The sequence below is a fragment of the Tripterygium wilfordii genome, chromosome 2 (genome assembly GCF_013401445.1).
Source record: "Tripterygium wilfordii isolate XIE 37 chromosome 2, ASM1340144v1, whole genome shotgun sequence".
Taxonomy (NCBI): domain Eukaryota; kingdom Viridiplantae; phylum Streptophyta; class Magnoliopsida; order Celastrales; family Celastraceae; genus Tripterygium; species Tripterygium wilfordii.
The window spans coordinates 6993995-7018893 of NC_052233.1; the positions used below are offsets into that span (position 1 = coordinate 6993995).

Here is a 24899-nt window from a genome sequence, read left to right on the forward strand (position 1 = left end):
ACCTTCATGTTGGGTGGGAAGGGATAATGTAAGAGAATTTGTGTTTTACTGATGTGACTGTATTGAGATACATGTTTTGCTAATTTGATTGTATTGAGAGACGTGTTTGACTTAACTTTTTGTGTAATAGAGGTGGGATTCAGTATTGATTTTTGTTGGCCCAACGAAATTTTACCATTGCATTTGCTCTCGAGTGGGGGATCTGCAGTGTCCTACTGATTCTATTAAGCGTTTAGTTAGCAAATTTTTGTTGCAATTCTCAATCTAACCCTATCTGCTCTTTGTACGGATTTAAAATTCATAAATCTTCATCATTAGTTCTTAGGCGACATTTTGAATATGAAAGAAGTTGAGCTTTGATATAAATCGTTCTGCTAGATTATGTCAGATTAATGTGAGATTTTTAGTGGACTTGGGCTTTTGATATAAACCACTCGGCTGGTACTTTTCCTCTGGTTGCCTTTTTTCCTTTTGTTTTGTTTTCTAAGTTCTTAGTGCAACTGTTGGAGTGGTTCCCACAAGTTCTATCTACATCACTATCAACTAAAGGAGTTCAAGTTAAATGAGGAAGCTTGTTCCTCTGTTCGGGCTCCAGTCAGGCTAATGATGGGTTTTGGATTAGGAAACCTCATCTGTATTATCAGAAACAAAAAAAGAAAGCCAAGGGAATCAACCTCAAGCGCAGGATCTTTCAGTTTCAAGATCATTTTATGGGAACTAAGAATTGTCTATTCATTTTAACAGGTCTGCCACATAGAAAGAAGCATCCTTTGGCTCAGCCTCATGGGAGTGCAAGAGATGACAGACTCATTGAGGTTATAATAAGCCAAATATTATAAGCATGGAAAGGAAGATTTTAAGTATCAAATAACAAGTTTATTTTTGTTACTTCATGGGTATCCAGTTTTTTTCCCTTCTCTCTTTTATTTGTAGATAACATAGTTTAAACATATATAGTCTTACAGAGGGAAATAGGATTGAGGCTTTTTTGATACCAGTGACATGATCTTCATGGAAAAGCAAAGCCATTCACTGTCAGCCCACCATCGACGCAAACAGTTTGTCCAGTTATGTATGATGCTGCAGGCATGCATAGGAATGCCACTACAGAAGAGACCTCCTTTGGCTCGCCGATGCGCCCCATAGGAGTTCGAGAGTTAATAGCCTCCAATGATTTGTTGTCTTCAAAAATCTAATAAAAGCAACCACATCAAGGAAGAACGAGTTACACATATTGACAGTTAAGGCACAACCCACAATGTATATATATTTATCAGAAATGGAAAATGAAGTTACAGGTTTGGTAAGCTCTGTCTTGACGAACCAGAGCGCAACAGCATTAACCCTTATATTGTCTTTTGCCCACTCGCATGCCAAATTCTTTGTAAGTTGGATTAAGGCTCCTGTGGAAATAGGTTACACACAAAAAAAATTTATAGCTTTTATGTCCTCAACATTCAATTAATCAAACCCATTGTGTTCCAACGCAGATAAAGAAACAAGATTTTAAAAGGGAATAGTCACCTTTGGTCAATCCATAAAGAGCCCCAACATCTAGCGACACTACACCAGCAACAGAGGACATGAAAACAATGCTTCCTGCTCCAGAATTTTTCAAAAGAGGTTGGGCAAGTTGGGACAAATGGAAACCAGATTCAACATTGGTGCTCGTCATAAAAGAGAAATCATCGGCTGTGAACTCTATAGCTGGTTTCTGATGAGAAGTGTCTACTTGCTTTCAGGGTTTCTGTTAGGGTCTTGTTTCTGTTAAATAAATCCCTACATGTTAGGGTAGTAGGTTAGTTGCTTTGAATATTTCCTCTAGCACTTTACCACGTAACTAGGTGATGTAATATGTGGGCTGCAATGTTATCTTTGTAAGGCTATTAAACAGCCAAATTCAGTTTCATTCAATAAGAGAGTCATTTCTCCAGTTTGTGTTTGAGTTCTTGAGTTTCTGAATTCCTAACAATCTGGTATCGGAGGCCCCACTGGGCCTGAAGAAAAAAAAAAAACTGCAGTTTTTTTTGAGTGACTTATCATAGAGAGGAAGATGACAAGTGAAGGGAATTTTGTGCAGCCTGCAATTCCCCGGTTCGATGGTCATTACGACCATTGGTCAATGTTGATGGAGAATTTCTTGCGTTCCAAGGAGTATTGGAACCTGGTGGAAACCGGATACACTGAGCTAGAAGCTGGAGCTGCTGGGACTGAGGCGCAGCAAAAGAGGCTCGAAGAGTTGAAATTGAAGGACCTGAAAGTGAAGAACTATTTATTTCAGGCAATTGATCGAACCATACTGGAGACCATTCTCGAGAAGAATACTTCAAAGCAGATTTGGGAGTCTATGAAGAAGAAATACGAGGGCAATGCAAGAGTGAAGCGCTCTATTCTCCAAGCTCTCCGAAAAGAATTCGAAACCCTAGAGATGAAGTCTGGTGAGAATGTCAATGATTATTTTTCTAGGGTTATGACTGTAGCAAACAAAATGAGAGTGCATGGGGAGCAGATGAAGGATGTGACAGTGGTGGAGAAAATCCTTCGTTCCTTAACTGACAAATTCAATTATATAGTTTGTTCAATTGAGGAATCAAAGGATATAGATGAGCTTTCAATTGATGAACTACAAAGCTCATTGATTGTGCATGAACAAAAATTCCAAAAGAACATTGGAGAAGAACAAGCCTTGAAGGTGACTCATGAGAACAAATTTGGAGGAAGAGGTCGGGGTAGAGGTACTTATAGAGGAAGAGGCAGAGGCAGAGGACATCAAGCCTTCAACAAAACCATTGTTGAATGCTACAAATGTCACAAATTGGGACATTTTCAATATGAGTGTCCAACATGGGACAAAGAAGCAAACTATGTAGAGCTAGATGAGGAAGAAGAAATGCTTTTAATGTCATATGTAGAGATGCGTGGAGCCAAAAGAGAAGATGCCTGGTTTTTGGACTCAGGCTGTAGCAATCATATGTGCGGGGATAAATCCATGTTCTGTGAGATCAATGAAGGGTTCAGACAGTTAGTGAAATTGGGAAACAATACAAAAATGACAGTGCTTGGGAAGGGCAATGTGAGGCTGCAAGTAAATGGTTTCAACCATGTTGTTACAGAAGTTTTCTACGTACCAGAGTTGAAGAACAATCTCTTAAGCATAGGGCAGCTGCAAGAGAGAGGGCTAGCAATTTTAATTCAATCAGGAAGATGTAGAATCTATCATCCAGAGAGAGGATTAATCATTCAAACAGAGATGACTGCCAATCGAATGTTCGTTTTGATAGCCAATTCTGCTCAAATGAAAGATGCATGCTTCCACACCACCACACATGATCTCTCACATCTCTGGCATCGCAGGTATGCACATCTCAGTCACAAGGGTTTGAGGACCCTACAATTCAAAAAGATGGTACATGGCTTGCCTCAGCTTCCTACTTCAACAGTTGTGTGCACTGATTGCATAATAGGAAAGCAACACAGAGATTCCATACCAAAGAAGAGCACCTGGAGAGCAACTCAAAGGTTAGAGCTTGTTCATGCTGATATTTGTGGCCCAATCACTCCCACTTCCAACAGCAAAAAAAGGTACTTTGTGTGCTTTATTGATGATTTTAGTAGAAAGGCTTGGGTTTATTTTCTAATTGAGAAGTCAGAAGCTTTTACTTCCTTCAAATACTTTAAGAAAAGTGTGGAGAAAGAGACTGGTCTATTTATCAAATGTTTGCGTACTGACAGAGGAGGAGAGTTTAATTCAGAGGAGTTTAATGAATTTTGTAAGATGAATGGGATTAAAAGACAGCTGACTGCAGCCTATACTCCTCAACAAAACGGAGTTGCAGAGAGGAAAAATAGGACTGTCATGAACATGGTGAGGAGTATGCTCTCGGAGAAGAAGATTCCCAAAAGTTTTTGGCCAGAAGCTGTCAACTGGACTGTGTATGTTCTAAACCGATCTCCAACCCTAGCTGTGAAGAATGTCACTCCTGAAGAGGCTTGGAGTGGATTTAAGCCATCTGTGGAACATTTCAGAGTATTTGGATGTGTGTCGCATGTTCATGTGCCGGATGAGAGAAGAACCAAGTTGGAAAATAAAAGTTTTGCTTGTGTTTTGTTGGGCATCAGTGAAGAGTCTAAGGCCTATAGACTCTATGATCCAGTTTTGAAAAGAATTGTAGTTAGTAGAGATGTCATATTTGAGGAAGAGAAGCAGTGGGATTGGGACAAAAGTTATGAGGAGCAGCTGGTGGCAACTCTAGATTGGGGTGATGATGACAGCAATGGAAATGTGAGCGAGGTTGATGAAGCAACAAGTGAAGGAGGTGATGAAGACAGAAAAGAGCATATCTCTCCAAATGCCTCTCAAAGTTCAGACAGTGTAGAAGATGTGCCTAATCCAAGAGAGGAAAGAGTTAGAGAACCTCCAATCTGGATGAGAGACTATGTAAGTGGGGAGGGTTTTTCGGAAGAAGAAAATGAAGTGAATATTGCATTGTTTGCTTCCGCAGATCCTTTGTACTTTGAGGAAGCAGTGAAGAGTTCTAAGTGGAGACTAGCCATGGATGCAGAGATAAAAGCCATTGAGAAGAATGAAACGTGGGAATTGACTGATCTACCAGTCGGAGCAAAAAAGATAGGGGTCAAGTGGATATACAAGACTAAACTAAATGAGAATGGGGAAGTGGACAAGTACAAGGCTCGTTTAGTTGCTAAGGGGTATTCTCAACAACATGGACACACAGAAGTATTTGCCCCTGTAGCAAGAATGGACACTGTTCGTATGATTATTGCTCTTGCTGCACAGAGAAGCTGGAAACTCTACCAACTTGATGTGAAGTCAGCCTTTCTTCATGGAGAGTTGAGTGACGAGGTATATGTGGAGCAACCAAGGGGATATGAGCAGCAAGGTAGTGAGCACAAGGTGTACAAGTTGAGGAAGGCATTGTATGGACTTAAACAAGCTCCACGAGCTTGGTTTAGTCGCATAGAAGCTCATTTTGTTAAGGAGGGCTTTCAGAGATGTCATAGCGAGCAAACATTGTTTGTTAAGTCAAACAAAGAAGGTAAGATTTTGATTGTTAGTGTTTATGTTGACGATCTTATTTTTACCGGAGATGATGATTCTATGATGCATGACTTCAAGAGTTCTATGATGAGGGAGTTTGACATGACTGATTTGGGAAGGATGAGGTTCTTTCTTGGTATTGAAGTGTTACAAAGAACTGATGGTATTTACATATGTCAGAAGAAGTATGCATTAGATGTATTGAAAAGGTTTGGAATGGAGGGAAGTAATTCTGTGAATAGTCCAATTGTTCCTGGCTGTAAAATTTCCAAAGATGAAGGTGGGACCAAGGTTGATGCAACTTTCTATAAACAAGTGGTAGGCAGCTTGATGTATCTTACTGCATCCCGACCAGATTTAATGTTCACTGTAAGTCTCATCAGTCGTTTCATGGCTCAGCCAACGGAATTGCATATGCAAGCAGCAAAGAGGGCTCTAAGGTATTTGAAAGGTACTGTTGGTTTTGGAATTTTTTATAAGAAAGGAGGGAATCAAGAGCTTCTTGCATACACAGATAGTGACTATGCTGGTGATGTGGAGGATAGGAAGAGTACATCTGGATATGTTTTCTTGCTAAGTTCTGGAGCAGTCTCATGGTCTTCAAAGAAGCAACCGATTGTTGCACTGTCAACAACCGAAGCTGAGTTTGTAGCTGCAGCTGGTTGTGCATGCCAAGTTGTTTAGATGAGAAGGGTTTTGGAGAGGTTAGGACACTCTCAAAATGGTTCTACCACAATACTATGTGATAACAGTTCAACTATTAAGCTTGCAAAGAATCCAGTCATGCATGGGCGGAGCAAGCACATTGATGTGCGTTTTCACTTCTTGCGTGAACTCACTAAAGAAGGAGCTGTAGAACTTGTTCATTGCGGCACTCAAGATCAAGTAGCAGATTTGATGACCAAACCACTTAAGTTGGAGGTGTTTCTGAAACTTCGAGAGCAGCTGGGAGTTTGTCAAATTCCTGACGTAAACTAATTGTTGATTAACAGTTAGTTTAAGGGAGGGATTGATGAGAAGTGTCTACTTGCTTTCAGGGTTTCTGTTAGGGTCTTGTTTCTGTTAAATAAATCCCTACATGTTAGGGTAGTAGGTTAGTTGCTTTGAATATTTCCTCTAGCACTTTACCACGTAACTAGGTGATGTAATACGTGGGCTGCAATGTTATCTTTGTAAGGCTATTAAACAGCCAAATTCAGTTTCATTCAATAAGAGAGTCATTTCTCCAGTTTGTGTTTGAGTTCTTGAGTTTCTGAATTCCTAACAGTTTCACCAACCCCGTACCCACATTGTTTATCTAGAACCACATCGGGGGGGAAAAAAAAAGTCAAGCCCAATTGTAGTAGCATGCCGCCATTGCTAGTCTATATCGGACAATTTTATATAAACTATTCTGTGTTATGAATATGCAATGATCCGTGAATCAATTGATAGTGTAGTGATAGATGAATGAATACATATATAGGTGAGTAACCAGTGGGTCATCTGAATAAATAAAGCTGTAGTGGGTAAGACTCACAAGAATGTTGAGCTTTCCTGATGAAGACCAAGGTCGCAAACTCAAGAATGCGTATAATCGGGCTCGTCGACATAGGTTGAAGATGGGTCAAGCCTAGACAAGTCAAGCAATTCATGGACCCGAAGGCCAACAAGTGGAATCCGAAGTTAACATGGAAGGCACGGCTGAAGAAGACTTCCTTCAGGAAGAGTGATGTTTCCTATAGTTCATCTGGAATTACCTATTTCTATTATAATAAGAAAATATATAGTTTCCTTTCTTGTCAATAACAGCCAGAAATAAGGCTGCACGTTAGGAATAGTTTATTAGTCTAATTCTACTAGTAGAAGGAGTTGGTTTGGGTTGTCAAACATATATATATACCCGTGCATAGCAGGGGAGTGGTTGTCAATTAATCAATACAAAAAACTGAGAAGTTATTCTCACCAATTTTCCCTGTCTTACGCAAGTTTGGCTTGGAAAGCATAGATTGGGTTTTAAGGTTTCAACATTGGTGCTTTCATTGAGAGAACTTGTCATGGGTTTTAACAAGGAACGCTTCGAAACCTTGGAAGCTAATCTTCAGGCGGTTCAATTAAGCAATCAAGAGATGCAGCAACAATTGACTGAACTGAAGGAATTGCTGGTCAAGAAGAAGGACAGGAGATGGCCACGCAACAACAAGGAAATTACATCCGACTGTGCGTCCGTCAATGACAATAGCAGTTCGGAATCAGTTACGGGTTCCTATGAGAAGACGTCCTCGGACGAGGAGGAGGTCACCGGAAGAAGAAGATCCACGGATAACCGCAAGCCTCGAATGAATTTTCCAATTTTTAAAGGTGATGAGCCGATCTCTTGGCTTAGTAGAGCTCAACAATTCTTTAAATATCAAGAGGTTCCAAAGCACGAGTGGGTTGATTATGCAGCGTTTTATTTGGAAGGAGAAGCAAACTTATGGTGGCAATGGATTGAACGTATATATTGTAAAAAGAAAAAACAAATTCGTTGGAAGAATTTTGAGACAGAAATCTTATCTCGTTTTGGCCCAACAAATTATGTAGATCCAGATGAGGAGCTATCAAGGGTTAAACAAACAGGTGAATTGAACGAGTACCTAAAGGAGTTTGAGAAGAGAGCTAATATGGTGCATGGGTGGCCTGAGAAGGCACTCATCGGTACCTTCATCGGGGGCTTGAAATCGGAGTTGGCTAAAGAAGTACGGGCCAATAAACCTCGCACAGTCAAAAAGGCGTTTGAAGTAGCACGAATGGAGAATGACCATCTCGCAGACGTGAGAAGGGGCAGTAAAGTAGAGCCCAGACGGTCGGGCACTCCTAGTACCGAAGGAGCTGTTTATAAAACAGCAGTTACATCGGCTAAAAACTTACCATCGAGAGTAAAAAAATTATCATGGGACGAGATGCAAAAGAGAAGGGAGAAAGGGTTGTGTTTCAACTGTAACGAGAAGTTTGTTCCAGGTCATAAGTGTCAGATCCCACAAATATTCCTCATCGAACCAAGTGACTCAAACTGAGGGCAAGCAGACCCAGATGAAGACATAGAAGATGAAAAATCAACCAAGCCTCATGATCCGTCAATTTCGCTTCACGCGATCGCGAGTATTAAAGGAACTCGTACCATGAGGTTACATGCATGGATTCATAATCGTCCGATAATGGTTCTCATTGACAATGGATCGTCACATAACTTTATTAGTGAGGACTTAGCAAAAAAATTAAACCTGCCTATTAGTCTGACCGAATCATTCAATGTGAGGGTGGCTAACGGAGAACAACTGACTAGCAAGGGAATATGTCGGAACATTCAGATTCGGATACAAGACATTCACGTATGCGTTGATCTATATATATTGTTGCTTGTTGGTCTTGATGTCGTCTTGGGAGTACAGTGGTTGGAGGGGTTAGGCAAGGTGGTTTCAGATTATAATAGAATGACTATGGAGTTTGAATGGAAGGGTAGTTGGGTCACGTTGGCCATGCAAAACTCCAAATCGGTGGAACATATTGAGGTTAGCTCTTTGGAACGTAATTGGAAGGGAGGTGCTCAATTATTTTCCATTCAGGAGGAGTGCAATCAGAATTACCCAGAATCCAATGAGGTAGTACCGATCATAAACAAAGACCTCCAGATTCTACTAGAAGAGTTCGCACACTTGTTGACCGAACCTAGCACTTTACCACCTAAAAGAATATTTGATCATAAAATTTCTTTGACTGATGAGTCACAGCCGGTTAATGTCGCTCCTTACCGATATGCTCACTTTCAAAAGAATGAAATTGAAAAACAAGTAGATGAGATGATTAGTAAAGGACTCATTCGGCCAAGCAGCAGTCCATTCTCGTCACCAGTATTATTGGTTAAGAAGAAGGATGGTACTTGGAGGTTTTGCAATGACTATCGAGGCCTCAATAAGGCAACTATTAAGGATCGGTTTCCGATTCCAACCATTGATGACATGCTAGATGAGTTGGGAGGATCAAATTATTTTACCAAGTTGGATCTTCGGGCTGGCTACCACCAGATTAGAGTGCATGACAAGGATATTCACAAGACGGCTTTTCCTACCCATCATGGTCACTACGAATACCTGGTAATGCCTTTCGGTCTATGTAATGCTCCTTCTACGTTTCAGTTTGCAATGAACTCAATTTTCAGATTACACTTGAGGGAATTCATATTAGTATTTTTTGATGATATCCTTGTTTATTCAAAGTCATGGGAAGACCATCTGTCACATCTTCGCATTGTGTTCGAAATTTTGTCGAAGCACAAGTTTTATATCAAGCCGTCTAAGTGCACGTTTGCTCAACAAGAGGTGGAGTACTTGGGTCATATAATTACCCCAAGGGGTGTGCAAGTGGATCAACGAAAAATTGAAGCAATGAAGTCATGGCCTAAACCGCAGACTCTTTCAGCTTTGCGAGGATTTTTGGGTCTTACGGGTTATTATCGGAAGTTCGTGGAACATTATGGAATAATTGCTAAACCACTTACTGATATGCTCAAGAAAGGGGGGTTTAATTGGACTACAGAAGGAGAAAGGCATTCGAGAACCTCAAGAAAGCGGTGTCCTCAACACCCGTTTTGTCCATGCCTGACTTCAATGAATCCTTTGAGGTTCATACCGATGCCAGTGACTACGGAATTGGTGCGGTGCTAACTCAAAAGGGTCGGCCTATAGCTTACCTTAGTAAGGCCTTGGGACCAAAGAAAAAAAATTGGTCGGTTTACGCAAAAGAAATGTTAGCAATCATTGAAGCGGTGCGCTTATGGAGACCGTACCTGTTGGGGAAGAAATTTTTGATTGTCACCGATCAACAACCATTACGGCACCTTTTGGAGCAACGAATTATCACTCCAGAACAGCAGAAATTTGTTGCTAAATTGTTGGGTTTTGAGTTTGAAATTGTTTATCGATCGGGGCGAGAAAACCAAGTTGCAGACGCCCTTTCTAGGAGGAATGATAGATCAGTCCTTTGTGCCATATCCGGTCCTAATTGGGATATATGGCAGGAGATTAGAGATCAATCTAAATCTTGTCCTTTATGCATTGAAATACGGCAAAAGGTGGCTTCTAGGCAAGAAGAGGCATTAGATTATGAAGTCAAAAAGGATTTAATTTACTACAAAGAACGGGTGGTTGTTCCGATGGGTGGTGGTCTTCGGACCAGGTTGTTAAGCCACTTCCATGATTCTGTCATTGGAGGGCATTCAAGAGTGTATCGTACTTGGGTTCGCATAGCCAATGTCTTTTATTGGCCAGGAATGAAGCAAGATGTGCACAAATATGTGTCGGAATGTGATGTTTGCCAGAGAATTAAGGCTGATTCTCGACGACCAAGTGGGTTACTTCTGCCTTTGCCAATTCCAAAGAGGATATGGGAGGATGTTTCAATGGATTTTATTGAAGGACTTCCGCGGTCCAATCGGTATGATGGCATTCTGGTGGTAGTTGATCGACTAACCAAATACGCGCATTTCATTCCATTGGTACATCCATACACGGCGAAGTCGGTGGCTCAACTATTTATGGTTAACGTAGTGAAATTGCATGGAGTACCGCGGTCAATAGTATCTGATCGAGATCGAATATTCTTAAGTAACTTTTGGGGAGAGTTGTTTCGATTACAAGGGACTAAGTTGTCAATGAGTTCCGCTTATCATCCGCAATCAGATGGTCAGACTGAAGTTACTAATAGGACTTTGGAGCAATATCTGCGGGCATTAGCTCATCAGAATCCAAAAAAGTGGGAAGACTACTTGGCATGGGCAGAATATTGGTACAATACCACGTTTCATGCATCAACCAAAAGAACTCCATTTGAATACTTATATGGCCGAACTCCACCTACTTTAGTAAGCTATCAGGAGGGATCTTCCCCAAATGGAGAGGTTGATAGGGAGCTTATGGAGAGAGATGCGCTTCTTAAAGAACTTAAAGATAACTTGGTAAAGTCTAACAATCGGATGAAGACTTATCAAGACCAAAAACGTAGAGAAGAAAATTTTGAGGTAGGAGATTGGGTTTATTTGCGGATTCAACCCCATCGACAGAAGTCATTATCTCAAAAGGCTTTGTACAAGTTAAGTAGTCGTTATTATGGGCCGTATCAAATATTACAAAGAATTGGAGAGGTGGCTTACAAGTTGGAGTTGCCATCAGAGGCACATATTCATCCTGTTTTTCATGTTTCTCAATTAAAGCGACGACTTGGTGAGTCACAAGTGAGTGCTCCTGTGCTTCCCGAAATTGATCAGGAAGGTAATGTCGTTTTGCAGCCTTTTCGAGTGATGGAACATAGGCAGGTCAAGCGGGGTAATAGATTTCGATGGGAAGTTTTGATTCATTGGGCAACTTTGGAAGAAGAAGATGCTACGTGGGAGGACCTGGCTATGATGAAGCTGCAGTTTCCAGATTTTGTCTTTGGGGACAAAGAAACTCTTGAAGGGGACGGGAATGATGAAGACCAAGGTCGCAAACTCAAGAATGCGTATAATCGGGCTCGTCGACATAGGTTGAAGATGGGTCAAGCTCAGACAAGTCAAGCAATTCATGGACCCGAAGGCCAACAAGTGGAATCCGAAGTTAACATGGAAGGCACGGCTGAAGAAGACTTCCTTCAGGAAGAGTGATGTTTCCTATAGTTCATCTGGAATTCCCTATTTCTATTATAGTAAGAAAATATATAGTTTCCTTTCTTGTCAATAACAGCCAGAAATAAGGCTGCATGTTAGGAATAGTTTATTAGTCTAATTCTACTAGTAGAAGGAGTTGGTTTGGGTTGTCAAACATATATATATACCCGTGCATAGCAGGGGAGTGGTTGTCAATTAATCAATACAAAAAACTGAGAAGTTATTCTCACCAATTTTCCCTGTCTTACGCAAGTTTGGCTTGGAAAGCATAGATTGGGTTTTAAGGTTTCAACATTTCCATGGAACAGAGAGGAGACAGTGGCCATTAGCTCTTCTCTTTGGGTTCGAGATGTTAAATCACAGAAAGAACCAGTTACTTGGAAACCCTTGCTTTCCCAATGACGTAAGCATTCATTTAGCTGGGATTCATTAAAAGAGCATGTGTGCACGGTTGCTCCCAGTCCCGCAAATTCCTCCACCACTGCAAGCCTGGTAATTAACAGTTTGGATCGATTGATTAAACAAATATCAACAGAAGTTATATAGAAGAATTGAAAGAATGAACAAAAGGAGGGATTTTAAAGAGCGTAGAGTAGAGAGAGGGGAAGAACCCGATTCCACTGGTACCACCGGTGACAAGAGCTGTCATTCCTTGAAGAGACCATCTACGATCGATGCTATTTCCGGCCATTTCTGGCTCTGGCTCTGGCTCTGGCTCTGGCTCTGGCTCTGCCTCCGTCGCTCGCTTCAAAATGATTCAAAACGGAGTGGATCATAGTGAAGAACAATCATTGCCTTGACTTGATGATAAGGCAAAGCAAGTGGAGTGATAGTCAGTCAAGAGAGGTTGGCGTCGTGCCGTGACAAAATTAAAATAAGATCAAAAAAGAAATTTGGAAAAATAAATACCTTTTTTTATTCCGAATAAGATATCTGTGGTGGGCTCCGCCAAAAACCAGATGCCAAACAGATAATAACGCGAGCTGGTAGTGGTAGGACTTATTTGAATCTAACTCCCTTCTAGCTTGGACTCCGTTTGGATGAGTTTTTTTATCAGTATTTATACTACTTGCTAGTATAAATGTTGGGTGACAGCCAAACAATAATTTCGGGCCCGTAATTCGGGGGACTTTTTTGTAACATTTTAGGTTACTTTTTTAATGCTACTATTTTAAATCATTCTATCAGCATTTCATCGTTTATGACTCATTTGTCCCCATTAATTTCACTTAATTCCTATTATACCCTTCATGTTAAGACAAAATGTGCAAGTGAAATTTGTTCCACTTATGAAGAAATATTGTTATTAAAATTCTTCTCATTAAATAAATAAATTTATTAAATTTATTTAAATTGATAAAGTATTATTATCTTGAATTTAGTTAAATTTATTATATTAATTTTATAAATTAATTTGTATGTTTGGATAGAACGTATACAATTAATATACAAAATACTCATGCACCTAAATAAATCACAATATGCTACACAACACAAATGTTAATAATAAAAGTTCAATCAAACACCTACCCAGCATTTAGGCAGCATATCTGCTACTAAAATTATCCAGCATTTTTGCTATCACCATTTCTACTGACATATCTGCTACTTTACAAATGCTATACCAAATTGGCCCTTGATTTCGCTTTGGTTTTTTAGTTGGTGTCATTCCATCACTCAAAAACATAGCCTAAAATGAATTTGAGGTATAGATTCCCATGACATAGGAGGGTCTACAATTTGAGTTACAATTCCTCCAAAATCCAAATCATGTTTTTTCTTTGAAAATATCATATTAGTGTTTAGGGTTTAAGATTTAGTTACTTAGCAAAATAAGATTAATATTTAACTTTTAGTGTTTTGGATTTAGGTAATAATGTATTGTTGGTTGATATGGTGAACTTGATTGTGACAACTCTTAGCACAAGTAGGTCGTGAGCAGGGGCAAACTTGCTTGGAGCTGCCCACCCTCAAAAAATTTTTGGGGTTCTAGCCAAGCCTTTTGCCCGCTCTGTAATCCAACTCTTGCCCATCCTGATAAGCCATTTGGCCTTGTTTTTGCCCACCCTGTAACCCAACCATTCTGTGCCCTAACCAATCTCAAATTCTAAAGAAATCAAATGTAAGGCGTGAGTTAAGCCTTGCTACTTGCTAGTTTATCAAATGAATAACTTGCTAGTTGCTATATGAGCTTTAAGATATGCTAGATCCTCCCTTTGTCTCTCTATTTGTTACTTTATTTTCTACAACATATCGAACGATGTCAACTAGAGGCGAACACATTGTGCACTAGTTACGCGACAAAATTTTCATTAACCCTAATATACGATATAATACTATTACTTTTCATACTTTCAAAGGTGGAGAATTAACATGAATTTGAAGAGAATTATAGCGAAGAGTTGGAGTTTCTATCCCAATTCCCATAGCACTATAACAGACAGATTATGGGTTTCAGAGAAGGAGGTGGGAGACTTATCTTCATTCATTAAATTATTTTAGTCCCTTGGCCAAAACACACAATATTTTACATGGCACAAACATGGGATGGAACAATCCCTCCATTTCGCCATCACAAATAGACATGCTAACACAAGTTAAGGCGATGCGACAGACAGGCATAAGGGAATCATTGCACAAATGTTATGCTGGAAATTAGTCCTTGGCAGATATAGATCCACCCACACATACAGATATGAGCATCTAAAGGTGATCCCTAGATGTGGTATGCCTCAATGTACCTTGAGGCCAATGTTTATGGGAATGAGAAGCCATTTACGGTTGCCCCTCCATCGACACAAATAGTTTGTCCAGTCATATAAGATGCTGCAGGTAGACATAGGAATGCAACTAAAGAAGAGACTTCTTTGGGCTCTCCAGCGCGACCCATTGGAGTTCGAGAGATTATAGCCTCCACTACTTTTTCATCACCAAATAACTGCAGGCGTCAAAGAAAGAGAAACGATAGAATTAGAATTATGTGCACTGAAGATTCTTTTTCAGCATCGAGAACCAACTTTTTTATCTTCAGCTAGGAAAATTGTACTTGTTGATTCAAGCTTTAATCTTATAAGAAACATACAACTACGTAAGAGAAGATGCGTTATCTAAATTTCAAATCTACGACAAACAATAACAAATCATAAAAGGATTAATCAAATCAAAAGCGACTATTTGAAGTAAGAAGTTCAACGAATACACGAAGAAAACAGATTTTATTTGTCAAGAAACCATTGCTGATTCCAAAAATGTAATCATATATACTAGCCTTAAGCAGCACATAAGCATAACATTTATGCAGAGAAAATGAAAGGTATTCATTGCCCCTCTATTTTCAACTGTGGCCGAGCAATACTGAAAATTAAGATAATTAGATTGAAAATTTTATCCTCTACTGCTTCAGTCCATTTATTACTCAATAAAATTTACTAAAGTAGCATAGCATGCATAAAGAAGAGAGGATTTTACAGTTTTGTCGACGAGCTCTGTACGAATGAACCAGGGAGCAACAGCATTAACTCTTATATTGTCCTTCGCCCACTCACATGCCAAATTCTTTGTAAGTTGGTTCACTGCTCCTGCAAGTAGATTAAAAGTTTCAGAAGACAGACTCCATGGGCACCACTCAATTATTAAAATCCAAGAAAAATAGAGCTAGTTTATGAGGGAATCACCTTTAGTTGCGGAATATATGGATCCAGATCCAGAAATATATACAGCTAATACACCAGCAACAGAAGATATAAAAACAATGCTTGCTCTTCCTGAACATTTGAGAAGAGGATGTGTAAGTTGGCACATGTGATAAGGGGATTCAACATTGGTGCTCATCATAGATGAGAAATCATCTGCTGTGAACTCTACAGTTGGCTTCCATATCGTCGTCGCGACATTGTTTATCTAGAACCGAAAAAAAAAATCATAGACGAAATCCTCAAAAAAGGTTAGTTTAGGTCCAAATTATAAAGAAAGAAAAGGCTCGCATGTGGTACACCATGACACTCCTCATTGCAAGAAAAATAAACACAATAGTAAGAAAATACCAAACAATAATCTTTTGAATTTACATTACCAAGTATCAAACAAAAATGATTAACTCAGGGTAGATACAACAATTTTAACGAAATTCTAAATTGTTTTTGGAATATTTGTGAGTGAGACATACCAGGATGTCAAGTTTTCCATTGAACAAAGATGAAACTTTGGTGATTAGAGTTTCTCTTTGGGTTCGAGATGTTACATCACAGACTGAACCTGTGACTCGAAAACCCTTGCTCTCCCATTCTCCTAAGCATTTGTCAAGCTCTGCTTCATTTCGAGAACATGTATGCACGCTTGCGCCCAATCCTGCCAATTCCTCCACTATTGCACATCTGGTGACAGTTTATAGATAATCACACAAAATCAGATGGCAGTTTTGATGCTGAAAACAGAAAATAAATCGAAAAATAGACAGAGAAATAGATGAGAAACCCGATTCCTTTTGTTCCACCGGGGACCAGAGCAGTCATTCCGCGAAGAGACCATCTTGTATCCTCCATATTTCCAGCCATTTCTCGGTTTGCCCAATTGGGTGCTCTGAAACCCTAACAAATGATTCACGCTATACCTACAGTCGAACTCTAACATATCTTTAACTACCCCGAATTGACTGGCGCTTAATTATAAATTATTTAAAAAAGAATAAGAGGAATAATTTTAGGTAATTGCTAAATATACACACTTTTTAATTAGTACACACAGTGATTAGACAACACTGATTAGACAACAACACATTATATATATATATATATATATATATATATATATATATATATAATAAATCTGTAGCATTGAATATCAGTGAATAGACATAAAAACATGCCAGCCATCCCCTCATTCGTGTGACCCCAACCAACTAATTACCCACACAGACTCAAATATATATATATATATATATATATGTATATTATTAAAGTAAAAAAGACGAACAATTGTAATGAAAATGTAAATACAAGGAACATCCACCCATGAAGATTCTGCAAATCCAAATCCTAATCCCTCCCTTCGTGTAGATTCTATGGAAATTGAGTTTTTTTCCTTACATTTTTCAATGATTATTCACACATCATATGCACTGCTCAATGATTATTCACACATCACCCGAAAAAAAACAAAATTATAGGAAAAAAGTAGAATAATTGATACTACAAAATAATTATAGGTTTCTGAAAAAACAAATATATGTTTATATTCTTCTATACACACACAACCCAGTTTGAAAGTGACAAGTGAGTTTGTGTGTGAGGTATGCAAATTCCATCATTAAATTAATGTGTTGATTTGCAAAGGCCAAGTCATCGCAAATACCCCCAACATTTTCATCTTAATTTTCCACACTTCTGTTAAGATTGGGTACCACAAGATATTCATGAAATGTGCCTTTTTTTTTTTTTTAAGTGGTAAGAATGTTTTCGGTCCATGATTGTATCTTATTAATCAAAATTACATTGAGCTTATTATTTCATGTATGTTCAATACTGTTATCTTGACAGAGAAATAGAAAATTAAAATAACCAAACTGTACAACCTGTAATGAGGTTTTTTTTTAATAAAAGGAAATAAACCAACTAACAGGGGAATCCAATTTAACTAGTTAAGTAGAATATCAGAATTTTCTTTAATAAAAATACAAAAAACTATCCACGCGGCACAGTCAAGCCACACCCTCTATTGACAAACCGTTTCAAGGAGGTCAGCGTGTACATTATTTTCATCTGCGATATTGGTTGTTCTATGACTAATAATTAGTTCAAATTGAGGAGTAATTTTGTCACTGTAGCGCTTTGTATCTGCATTTTCTTTTTGTAACTATGATATGGATAGGTAATTGTTAAATATACACAAGCATGCTGCAATGTTTGGTAGTGAAGAGCGTGTATTGGGTGTTCACAACTCATTGAACTTATTTAAATTAGATAGAGCAGCACCAGTTCAGCACTGAATGACAATATCAAACATGAGTCTTTTGATTGCTTCGAGGTACAATGTCATATTACACGTTCTTAGTTCTGCACAGAACTTCACATGTTTATCAATGCGATCAACTCCTCCACCGCAGTATCAACATGTTGTTATTGCTATCGAACATGTTAATAATAATCACTACATCCAGTTTTCTTTAGCTAGGGTTACCCGATGCCTATCATTATACCTCAGTGAAATTACTTCAGGTATGAGTGCGCAGCTGCATGTGTTTTATCGTATATGGGACAACTTGATGCATATATGCAGTATATTCGTTATAGGTTTCCCCCTGAAACTATTGTGGTAGAAGATTAGAAATGTAATAAATAATATTGTGCTTAAATAGAGTATTTATTAATAGACTATGACGTGAGTGCTTTAATACATGAAAAATAAAGATTTTTTTAGCATGAAAAAATGGTTTGAATTAGTGTACCAAAAAAAATATAAACACCTAATAATATTTGATTGATCGAAAAAATTTAAAAATACAAAACAAAACAAAACAAAACAAAAAAAGAGAAAAAAAAGGTGTAGAGTCAAAATGTCAACCAAGAAAAATGATAGTAAGGAAGTCAACGAGGGGGTAAAAGTGACAAAATATTATACAGAGTTGTGTGTGTGTGTGTGGTGTCATGATTATATTTAGTAGAAAAGAGAGAATAAAAAGGGTATAGAGTCGTACTGGTGAAGAGTGAGGTGACAAGTCAAATGTCTAATCGAGAGGCTTGAAATCAGTGCATAAAACAGTGTGTATTTAGATGCACCCATAATTTTATTGTGAGGAACTTTTAGTCCACATTTTTCTCCTTCTGGGGGGATGAATCTTGATTTTAAAGAATACTGTACCGCTATAAAGTCGTTGCCAAGGATTTCTCACCAATTGCACACGTCTTTCGCAATCGCTTATATGATCAATCCCGCTTATCCTACTACAGCTGCGGCGGCCCAACTAGCCATTCCAGAGGTGACGGGAGAACAATGGCTTGCCTCGGATAATCTGCCGCCATTGAAAACCCTCGGCCCACTCAGCTGTCAGAGATACGTGCGGGTCCGGGTATTGAAATGGGTGGATAAAACCCGACAAATTCCGCCGCTTAACAATTGGACTTAGCCCACTATGGAACCGAACGGGCCGGCAGAAGTGCGATGGGTCACAGAAGTGCTTGGGCTTTTCCTGGACTTGTTTTTTAAAGGACTTAGCCCACTATGGGACCTAACGGGCCGGCAGCAGTGTGATGGGTCACAGAAGTGCTTGGGCTTTTCCTGGACCTTTTTTTTAAAGCACATATCAAAGGAAAATTTTAATCACAGCCGGACTTAAGTTGACTTCGCGTTGCGTTGACTCTTTGTTTTTTAGTGCTCCCTTCATAACACCCCATGGTTCATACCCATATGCTTCGAAAACAAAGTTCTTCTACGAGGTCTCTACCTGTGCTTTGATGCTGACATGAGGCGCAGAGGGTCGCCGTTGCAAATGTGAACAGGTGCAAGTGGCGCGCCGAGGACACCAAGCAACAGCCTCAGATTCCACCGCTTGAAGGCTGAGCCAACATCTAATGGTGTCATCGCAAACCTCAGACTTCCGGATCTCTCAATCATGGCAAGCTTTTACTTCTAGATCTTGCATCACTGAGTGCTACTCATCCCCCAGCAAGATTGCAACAATAAGATTTCTCAAAGCTTCTTCTAGATCTTGCATATCTCTCAAAGCTTGCTCGTTCTAGATCTTGCATCACTGCTGCACGTAAGGCCTTGACTTGATGAGCTACACCATGCTTCCAATGCACTCATTTTGTAGCTATGTAGTTGAAGTCTTAGTTTTAATGTTAGTCCCTTCTATGTGCTTCTGTTTATGTGGGTGTGATATTCTTACTCTTGTTTCTTTTTCTCCTAACACCCCACTTCTCTTCCTCTCCTCTTTTTTCTTTCAAACATATATGCAGACATCATTTCTCTCCTTGAGGTTTTCTGATGAGGCTCTTTATTGAGTGTGGTGAATGTGACTGCCGATTACTTCATTGGAATCAAATTGATCAAGATTAATGGAAAAAGTTGTGAGATTACCCTCTACCCCTGTTTTTACTCTGTTTTTATAGCTTGGGGTGTACTAGGAAAATATTGCAGATTTAGTGTACTTTTTATATATTTATAAAAAATTTAAATTCTATGGGGTCCCCCTAATAAGGGGTGTGTTTAGTAAACTTAAGGGTTTGACTAAATTTTTCCCAAACAAAAGCAGAGAAGTAAAGGGCCAAGCCCAACAATATGCAATCCTATAACATCCTATATAAGTAGTTTTGTAGTTGGGTGTTTATTTTATTTTTCATGGGGTAGTTGGATTGGGTTAGAAAACAGGGAAACTGAGTGATGTTGCAGGCCATAAGATTCCCTTCTCCACTTCAAAATGTTAAGAAAACTATGAAGACAAGTAATAAACAATGGTGATAATTGCAAATGATGTCTGTTTGATTATAAAATTAAACAGGACTTACTAAAACTTTTTTTTTTCCCTTTTCTTTTATTTGTAGATAACACAGAGTTTAAACATATAGTCTTAAGGAGGGAAATAGGACTGAAGGTTTTTTGATACCAGTGACATGATCTTCATGGAAAAGCGAAGCCATTTACTGTCAACCCACCATCGACGCAAACAGTTTGTCCAGTTATGTATGATGCTGCAGGCATGCATAGGAACGCCACTACAGAAGAGACCTCCTTTGGCTCGCCGGTGCGCCCCATAGGATTTCGAGAGTTAATGGCCTCCAATAATTTGTTGTCTTCAAAAATCTAATAAAAGCCAACACATCAAGGAAGAACAAGTTACACATATTGACAGTTAAGGCACAACCCACAATGTATATATATTTATCAGAAATGGAAAATGAAGTTACAGGTTTGGTAAGCTCTGTCTTGACGAACCAGGGCGCAACAGCATTAACCCTTATATTATCTTTTGCCCACTCGCATGCCAAATTCTTTGTAAGTTGGATTAAGGCTCCTGTGGAAATAGATTACACATAAATGATTATAGCCATTTTGGCCCCATTATTATGTTCCAACGCAGATAAAGAAACAAGATTTTAAAAGGGAATAGTCACCTTTGGTCAATCCATAAAGAGTCCCAACATCTAGCGACACTACACCAGCAACAGAGGACATGAAAACAATGCTTCCTGCTCCAGAATTTTTCAAAAGAGGATGGGCAAGTTGGGACAAATGGAAACCAGATTCAACATTGGTGCTCATCATAAAAGAGAAATCATCGGCTGTGAACTCTGTAGCTGGTTTCACCAACCCCGTACCCACATTGTTTATCTAGAACCACATTGGGGAAAAGAAAAAAAGAAAAAAGAACAAAAAAAAAGTCAAGCCCAGTTGTAGTAGCATCCCACCATTGCTAGTCTATATTGGACAATTTAATAAAAACTATTCAGTGTTTTGAATATGCAATGATCCGTGAATCAATTGATAGTCTAGTGATAGATGAATGAATACATATATAGGTGAGTAACCAGTGGATCATCTGAATAAATAAAGCTGTAGTGGGTAAGACTCACAAGAATGTTGAGTTTGCCATTGAACAGAGAGGAGACAGTGGCCATTAGCTCTTCTCTTTGGGTTCGAGATGTTAAATCACAGAAAGAACCTGTGATTTGGAAACCCTTGCTTTCCCAATGACGTAAGCATTCATTTAGCTGGGATTCATTAAAAGAGCACGTATGCACGGTTGCTCCCAGTCCCGCCAATTCCTCCACCACTGCAAGCCTAGTAATTAACAATTTGGATCGATTGATTAAACAAATATCAACGAAAATCAACAAAAGTTATATAGAAGAATTGAAAGAATGAACAAAAGAGGGAATTTTAAAAAGCGTAGAGAGAGGGGAAGAACCCGATTCCACTGGTACCACCGGTGGCAAGAGCGGTCATTCCTTGAAGAGACCATCTACGATCGATGCTAATTCCGGCCATTTCTCTCTCTGAGTCTGCCTCGGTCGCTCGCGTCAAAATGATTCAAGATGTAGTAGATCATAGTGAAGAACAATTATTACCTTACCTTGACTTTGACGATTAAACATTTTTGGGAGAAGTAACGATTTGGCCCCCGTACTTTTCAAAATGGATCAATTAAACCTCTGTATTTATTTTCGTGTCAAAGAAGCCCTCCTACTTTGGACAGTGGACCACGTTAGCCCTTCTGTCCCATTTCCGTTAAAATGTGCTGACATGGCAGTTAGTCAATGACATGTCATTTTTGTAATCATTTAATATTCCACGTGTATTTCCAACGTGTCATTGACCAATTAATCGATGACACATGGCATTAAATTTCTACGTGCTTAAATTTGTTACTTTATGAAATCGATATATTGATGCCCTTATACTTTCATAAATGGGTCAACTAAGCCCTTATAGTTGTAAAAAATGGGTCAATTCAACCCTTTGTTTCAATCAGTTCCAAAATGTCCTGTAATCCAGATCAAAAAAAGTAAACCTATCAAATAACACATAACGCACAAAGTCCTTCAATTATAATTCAACATAACAAGAAATAACACACATAGGATAGCCTGATATCGATAAGTCTCAATACAAGTTTAACATAACACATCTTAAAAGTTTAAACATGAAATCCATAGTGAAAATATTCAGTCCCTATCTAAGAGCCACCATCGCCTTGTTCTTTGGAAGAATTATTCTTCGATTTCGTATTCTGACTTCCACAATCAATAACCCTTGACATAGATGTTCCAGGCTGCAAAATAAACAAAAAATAGATGTTATTTCATTATTAAAGTTACAGATGCATACTATATACGTTAATTGATGGTTGAACATTTACATTTAGAATTGATCGACCGGTTTCCGGATTGATAAAACAGTCAATATCCAGTTAGCAATGTTCTTTTCTTTGGTTTTGTCTTAGGCCTGCACTCTTTGTGAAAAGGGCTAATGTACCTGTCTTTTGTGGCTGCCATTGAGCTGCTGGATTGTCCATCGATTATTTTGACCTGCAACAAAGCTTGCAACTGCACTTGCTGACACAAAATTAATGGCACTTCCTTGATGCACAGGCCTGCTGGCAGTATTGCCACTTCCTTGATGCACAGTGCTGCTGGCAATAGCCCTTGTAGGAGCTGGATTTGAGGCAAATGCACACTGACTTGGTGTATGTGCCGCAGTTAGGTCACTGACTTGGCTACTTGAAGTACTCCTACCTGGACATGTCTTGCTTCTTGCATTATGGCCCTTACCACTATACACATGACAAGTCATTTTCCTTCCTTCCCTGGTCAATTTGGTTTTTACAATATTCTAATGAAATTCTCTTCTTCTTTTCTTCTTTGGTCTCCCAGGCATTTTCCTCAATTTAGGACGAACCACACCTTCTTGCTCACTTCTTGGCCACATATCCTCCCCTCTGATTGGCTCAAGTGGTTTAGAATATGCCCTCAAATAAGTAGTCGTCTTGTACCAAAGATTGATGTATTCTTCTACCTTATCACCATTGTCATGAATTGCTCGGGCAGCATAGGCACATGGGATTCCAGAAAGTTCCCATGCCCCACATGAGCATGTCCCCTCACGTAATCGAACCACGTACTGACTTCTCCCACACTTCACTTCATAACTACCTCCTCCATTCCATTCAGACATCCACATATGACTTTCCTTCACATTATTCTGCAACTTTTTTTGTATTAGTGGACCAAAGTCATTTTTCCATGTAGATAAAGCAACTCGTTTGTCTCTAATTCTTCGCATCACTGCTCTCCTTATATCTTCCAGCATAGATATGATGGATTTGTTTCTTGCTTCCACAATAGTGCCATTAAAAGCTTCACACAGGTTGTTGTCACATGAGTCACATCTCGAGAATGGACTAAAGTATGCTTTGCACCAATACTTAGGATCGACAAAGCAACAAATCCTTGGCAGCAGCAGGATGAACTTTTTCAAGCTCTTTGTACTTCAACTCAAAGTCAGATTTGTTAGTACATTTGGCAAGAGCCCAGAATAGGTTCTTCAACTGCCTTCCTGAATAAGTTTTGCACCAATTTGCATATAAATGACGACAGCAGAATCTATGTTCAGCTTTCCACCATGTATCCGCAACAGCACCAACCAAGCCCTACATCCAAAAGCAAAGTATTATTAGTATTGTTAGACAGCAAGGTATTATTAATAAAAGTACATTAGCAAATTGCGTACATACCTTTTGCCTGTCACTTATCAACGTCCAGCCTTCACCCTCAGCAGAACCTAGGTCATGCTTCAACAAGTTCAAAAACCAAGTCCAAGTTTCTGTGTTCTCCACTAGAACAACAGCCCAAGCAACTGGGAACATTTGGTTATTCCCATCCCTTCCAATTGCTGTGAGCAACTCTCCTTTAACCAAGCCCTTCAAAAAACAACCATCTACTCCCAACACCGGTCTACAACCATTTAGACCACACCTTCTTTACAACTCTTGAAACAACAGTAGAAGGCTTTAAATGCTGGTTTTTCATTTTCATTCTCCCTATCAGTAAGCATATGAACAGTGGTACCAGGATTAGAATGCACAAGCTCCTCAGCATAATCCCTAAGCTTTCCATACTCCTTGATACAATTCCCTGCCAAATCTGCTAAGATAGTCTTCTTAACCCTTTTGCATCGAGTCAGATTCACATCTAACCCCAAAATCTTCTCCATAAAGGGCTTCAAGTATCTAATCTTAATATCAGGGTGTGCCGCAACTAAGTCATAAAACTTAGACACCAAAAACTTAGTGGTTAACCTCTTCAAACCCCTTTTAGGCTCACAAGTGTGTTCAGCAACATAAGTCTTAATTTGGAAACCATCTATGTCTTTGTTATAAGATGCAAAAATATGCAATGGATAGTCAACCCCTCCAAAACATTTTGCTCTACACCTACTAGGTTCATTCTTGGTGAAACGTATGTCATGCCTAGTCTTTATTGCATAGGTCGTAACAAATTCTTTGAATACTTCATTGCTATCAAACAACATACTGAGTTCAAAGCTGGGGATACCTATATACTGTTTGAATCTTGGGAATCTGCTATTCTTTCGGACTGCATCATCTCTTAATTCAATGTCTTCATCAGTGCTATCTCTATAGCTACCAGGATCAGATGAATTGAAATAATCACTGCATGGACCATCTGA

The 24899-nt window shown here is 39.1% G+C and overlaps 3 protein-coding genes and 1 long non-coding RNA gene across 8 annotated transcripts; 1 reads left to right on the forward strand and 3 right to left on the reverse strand.

Annotated features, from left to right (window-relative positions):
- Positions 1-810: 810 nt before the first annotated feature.
- Positions 811-12556, reverse strand: LOC120007565 (tropinone reductase homolog At2g29330-like). 2 transcript variants are annotated; one of them, XM_038857886.1, is made up of 6 exons: positions 12329-12556; positions 11948-12206; positions 6327-6356; positions 1525-1711; positions 1297-1403; positions 811-1192 (listed from the first exon to the last, which is right to left on the reverse strand). In XM_038857886.1, the coding sequence occupies exons 1-6, from the start codon at positions 12406-12408 to the stop codon at positions 1010-1012; spliced, it is 846 nt and encodes a 281-aa protein (XP_038713814.1). In that variant the 5' UTR covers positions 12409-12556; the 3' UTR covers positions 811-1009. The 2 variants fall into 2 exon arrangements, with proteins under 2 accessions (XP_038713814.1, XP_038713807.1); XM_038857879.1 differs by having other exon boundaries at positions 817-1192; positions 1525-1715; positions 6331-6356.
- A 1613-nt stretch (positions 12557-14169) lies between these two features.
- LOC120007577 (tropinone reductase homolog At5g06060-like) lies at positions 14170-16351 on the reverse strand. Of its 3 annotated transcripts, XR_005470194.1 has the most exons (6): positions 16191-16351; positions 15883-16090; positions 15392-15617; positions 15186-15295; positions 14408-14655; positions 14170-14375 (listed from the first exon to the last, which is right to left on the reverse strand). XR_005470194.1 is itself a non-coding variant. In XM_038857899.1 (5 exons), exons 1-5 carry the CDS (start codon positions 16268-16270, stop codon positions 14473-14475), a joined length of 807 nt encoding a protein of 268 aa, XP_038713827.1. In that variant the 5' UTR covers positions 16271-16351; the 3' UTR covers positions 14170-14472. The 3 variants fall into 3 exon arrangements, 2 of the variants coding, with proteins under 2 accessions (XP_038713827.1, XP_038713841.1); XM_038857899.1 differs by having other exon boundaries at positions 14170-14655; XM_038857913.1 differs by having other exon boundaries at positions 14170-14655; positions 15883-16094; positions 16190-16244.
- A 2244-nt stretch (positions 16352-18595) lies between these two features.
- On the forward strand, positions 18596-20280 carry LOC120015300. The gene is made up of 2 exons (XR_005471743.1): positions 18596-19470; positions 19670-20280. It is a non-coding gene; the product is annotated as an uncharacterized LOC120015300 (long non-coding RNA).
- On the reverse strand, positions 20172-21779 carry LOC120015273 (tropinone reductase homolog At2g29330-like). 2 transcript variants are annotated; one of them, XM_038867624.1, is made up of 5 exons: positions 21619-21779; positions 21284-21491; positions 20825-21041; positions 20618-20724; positions 20172-20513 (listed from the first exon to the last, which is right to left on the reverse strand). In XM_038867624.1, the coding sequence occupies exons 1-5, from the start codon at positions 21696-21698 to the stop codon at positions 20331-20333; spliced, it is 795 nt and encodes a 264-aa protein (XP_038723552.1). In that variant the 5' UTR covers positions 21699-21779; the 3' UTR covers positions 20172-20330. The 2 variants fall into 2 exon arrangements, with proteins under 2 accessions (XP_038723552.1, XP_038723560.1); XM_038867632.1 differs by having other exon boundaries at positions 21284-21495; positions 21618-21672.
- Between the last annotated feature and the right edge of the window lie 3120 nt (positions 21780-24899).

Excerpts from the sequence above, each read along its gene's own strand:
- LOC120015273 (XM_038867624.1), bottom strand. The coding sequence starts at position 21,698 with ATGGCCGGAATTAGCATCGATCGTAGATGGTCTCTTCAAGGAATGACC. Across the intron at positions 21,492-21,618 it reads GGTGGTACCAGTGGAATCGG|GCTTGCAGTGGTGGAGGAAT; the intron begins GTTCTTCCCCTC and ends GTTAATTACTAG. Across the intron at positions 21,042-21,283 it reads ATGGCAAACTCAACATTCTT|ATAAACAATGTGGGTACGGG; the intron begins GTGAGTCTTACC and ends ATGTGGTTCTAG.
- LOC120007565 (XM_038857886.1), bottom strand. The coding sequence starts at position 12,408 with ATGGCCGGAAATAGCATCGATCGTAGATGGTCTCTTCAAGGAATGACA. Across the intron at positions 6,357-11,947 it reads GCGTAAGACAGGGAAAATTG|ATAAACAATGTGGGTACGGG; the intron begins GTGAGAATAACT and ends ATGTGGTTCTAG. Across the intron at positions 1,193-1,296 it reads AGACAGAGCTTACCAAACCT|ATTTTTGAAGACAACAAATC; the intron begins GTAACTTCATTT and ends TGCTTTTATTAG.
- LOC120007577 (XM_038857899.1), bottom strand. The coding sequence starts at position 16,270 with ATGGCTGGAAATATGGAGGATACAAGATGGTCTCTTCGCGGAATGACT. Across the intron at positions 15,618-15,882 it reads ATGGAAAACTTGACATCCTG|ATAAACAATGTCGCGACGAC; the intron begins GTATGTCTCACT and ends TTTCGGTTCTAG. Across the intron at positions 15,296-15,391 it reads CATATATTCCGCAACTAAAG|GAGCAGTGAACCAACTTACA; the intron begins GTGATTCCCTCA and ends ATCTACTTGCAG.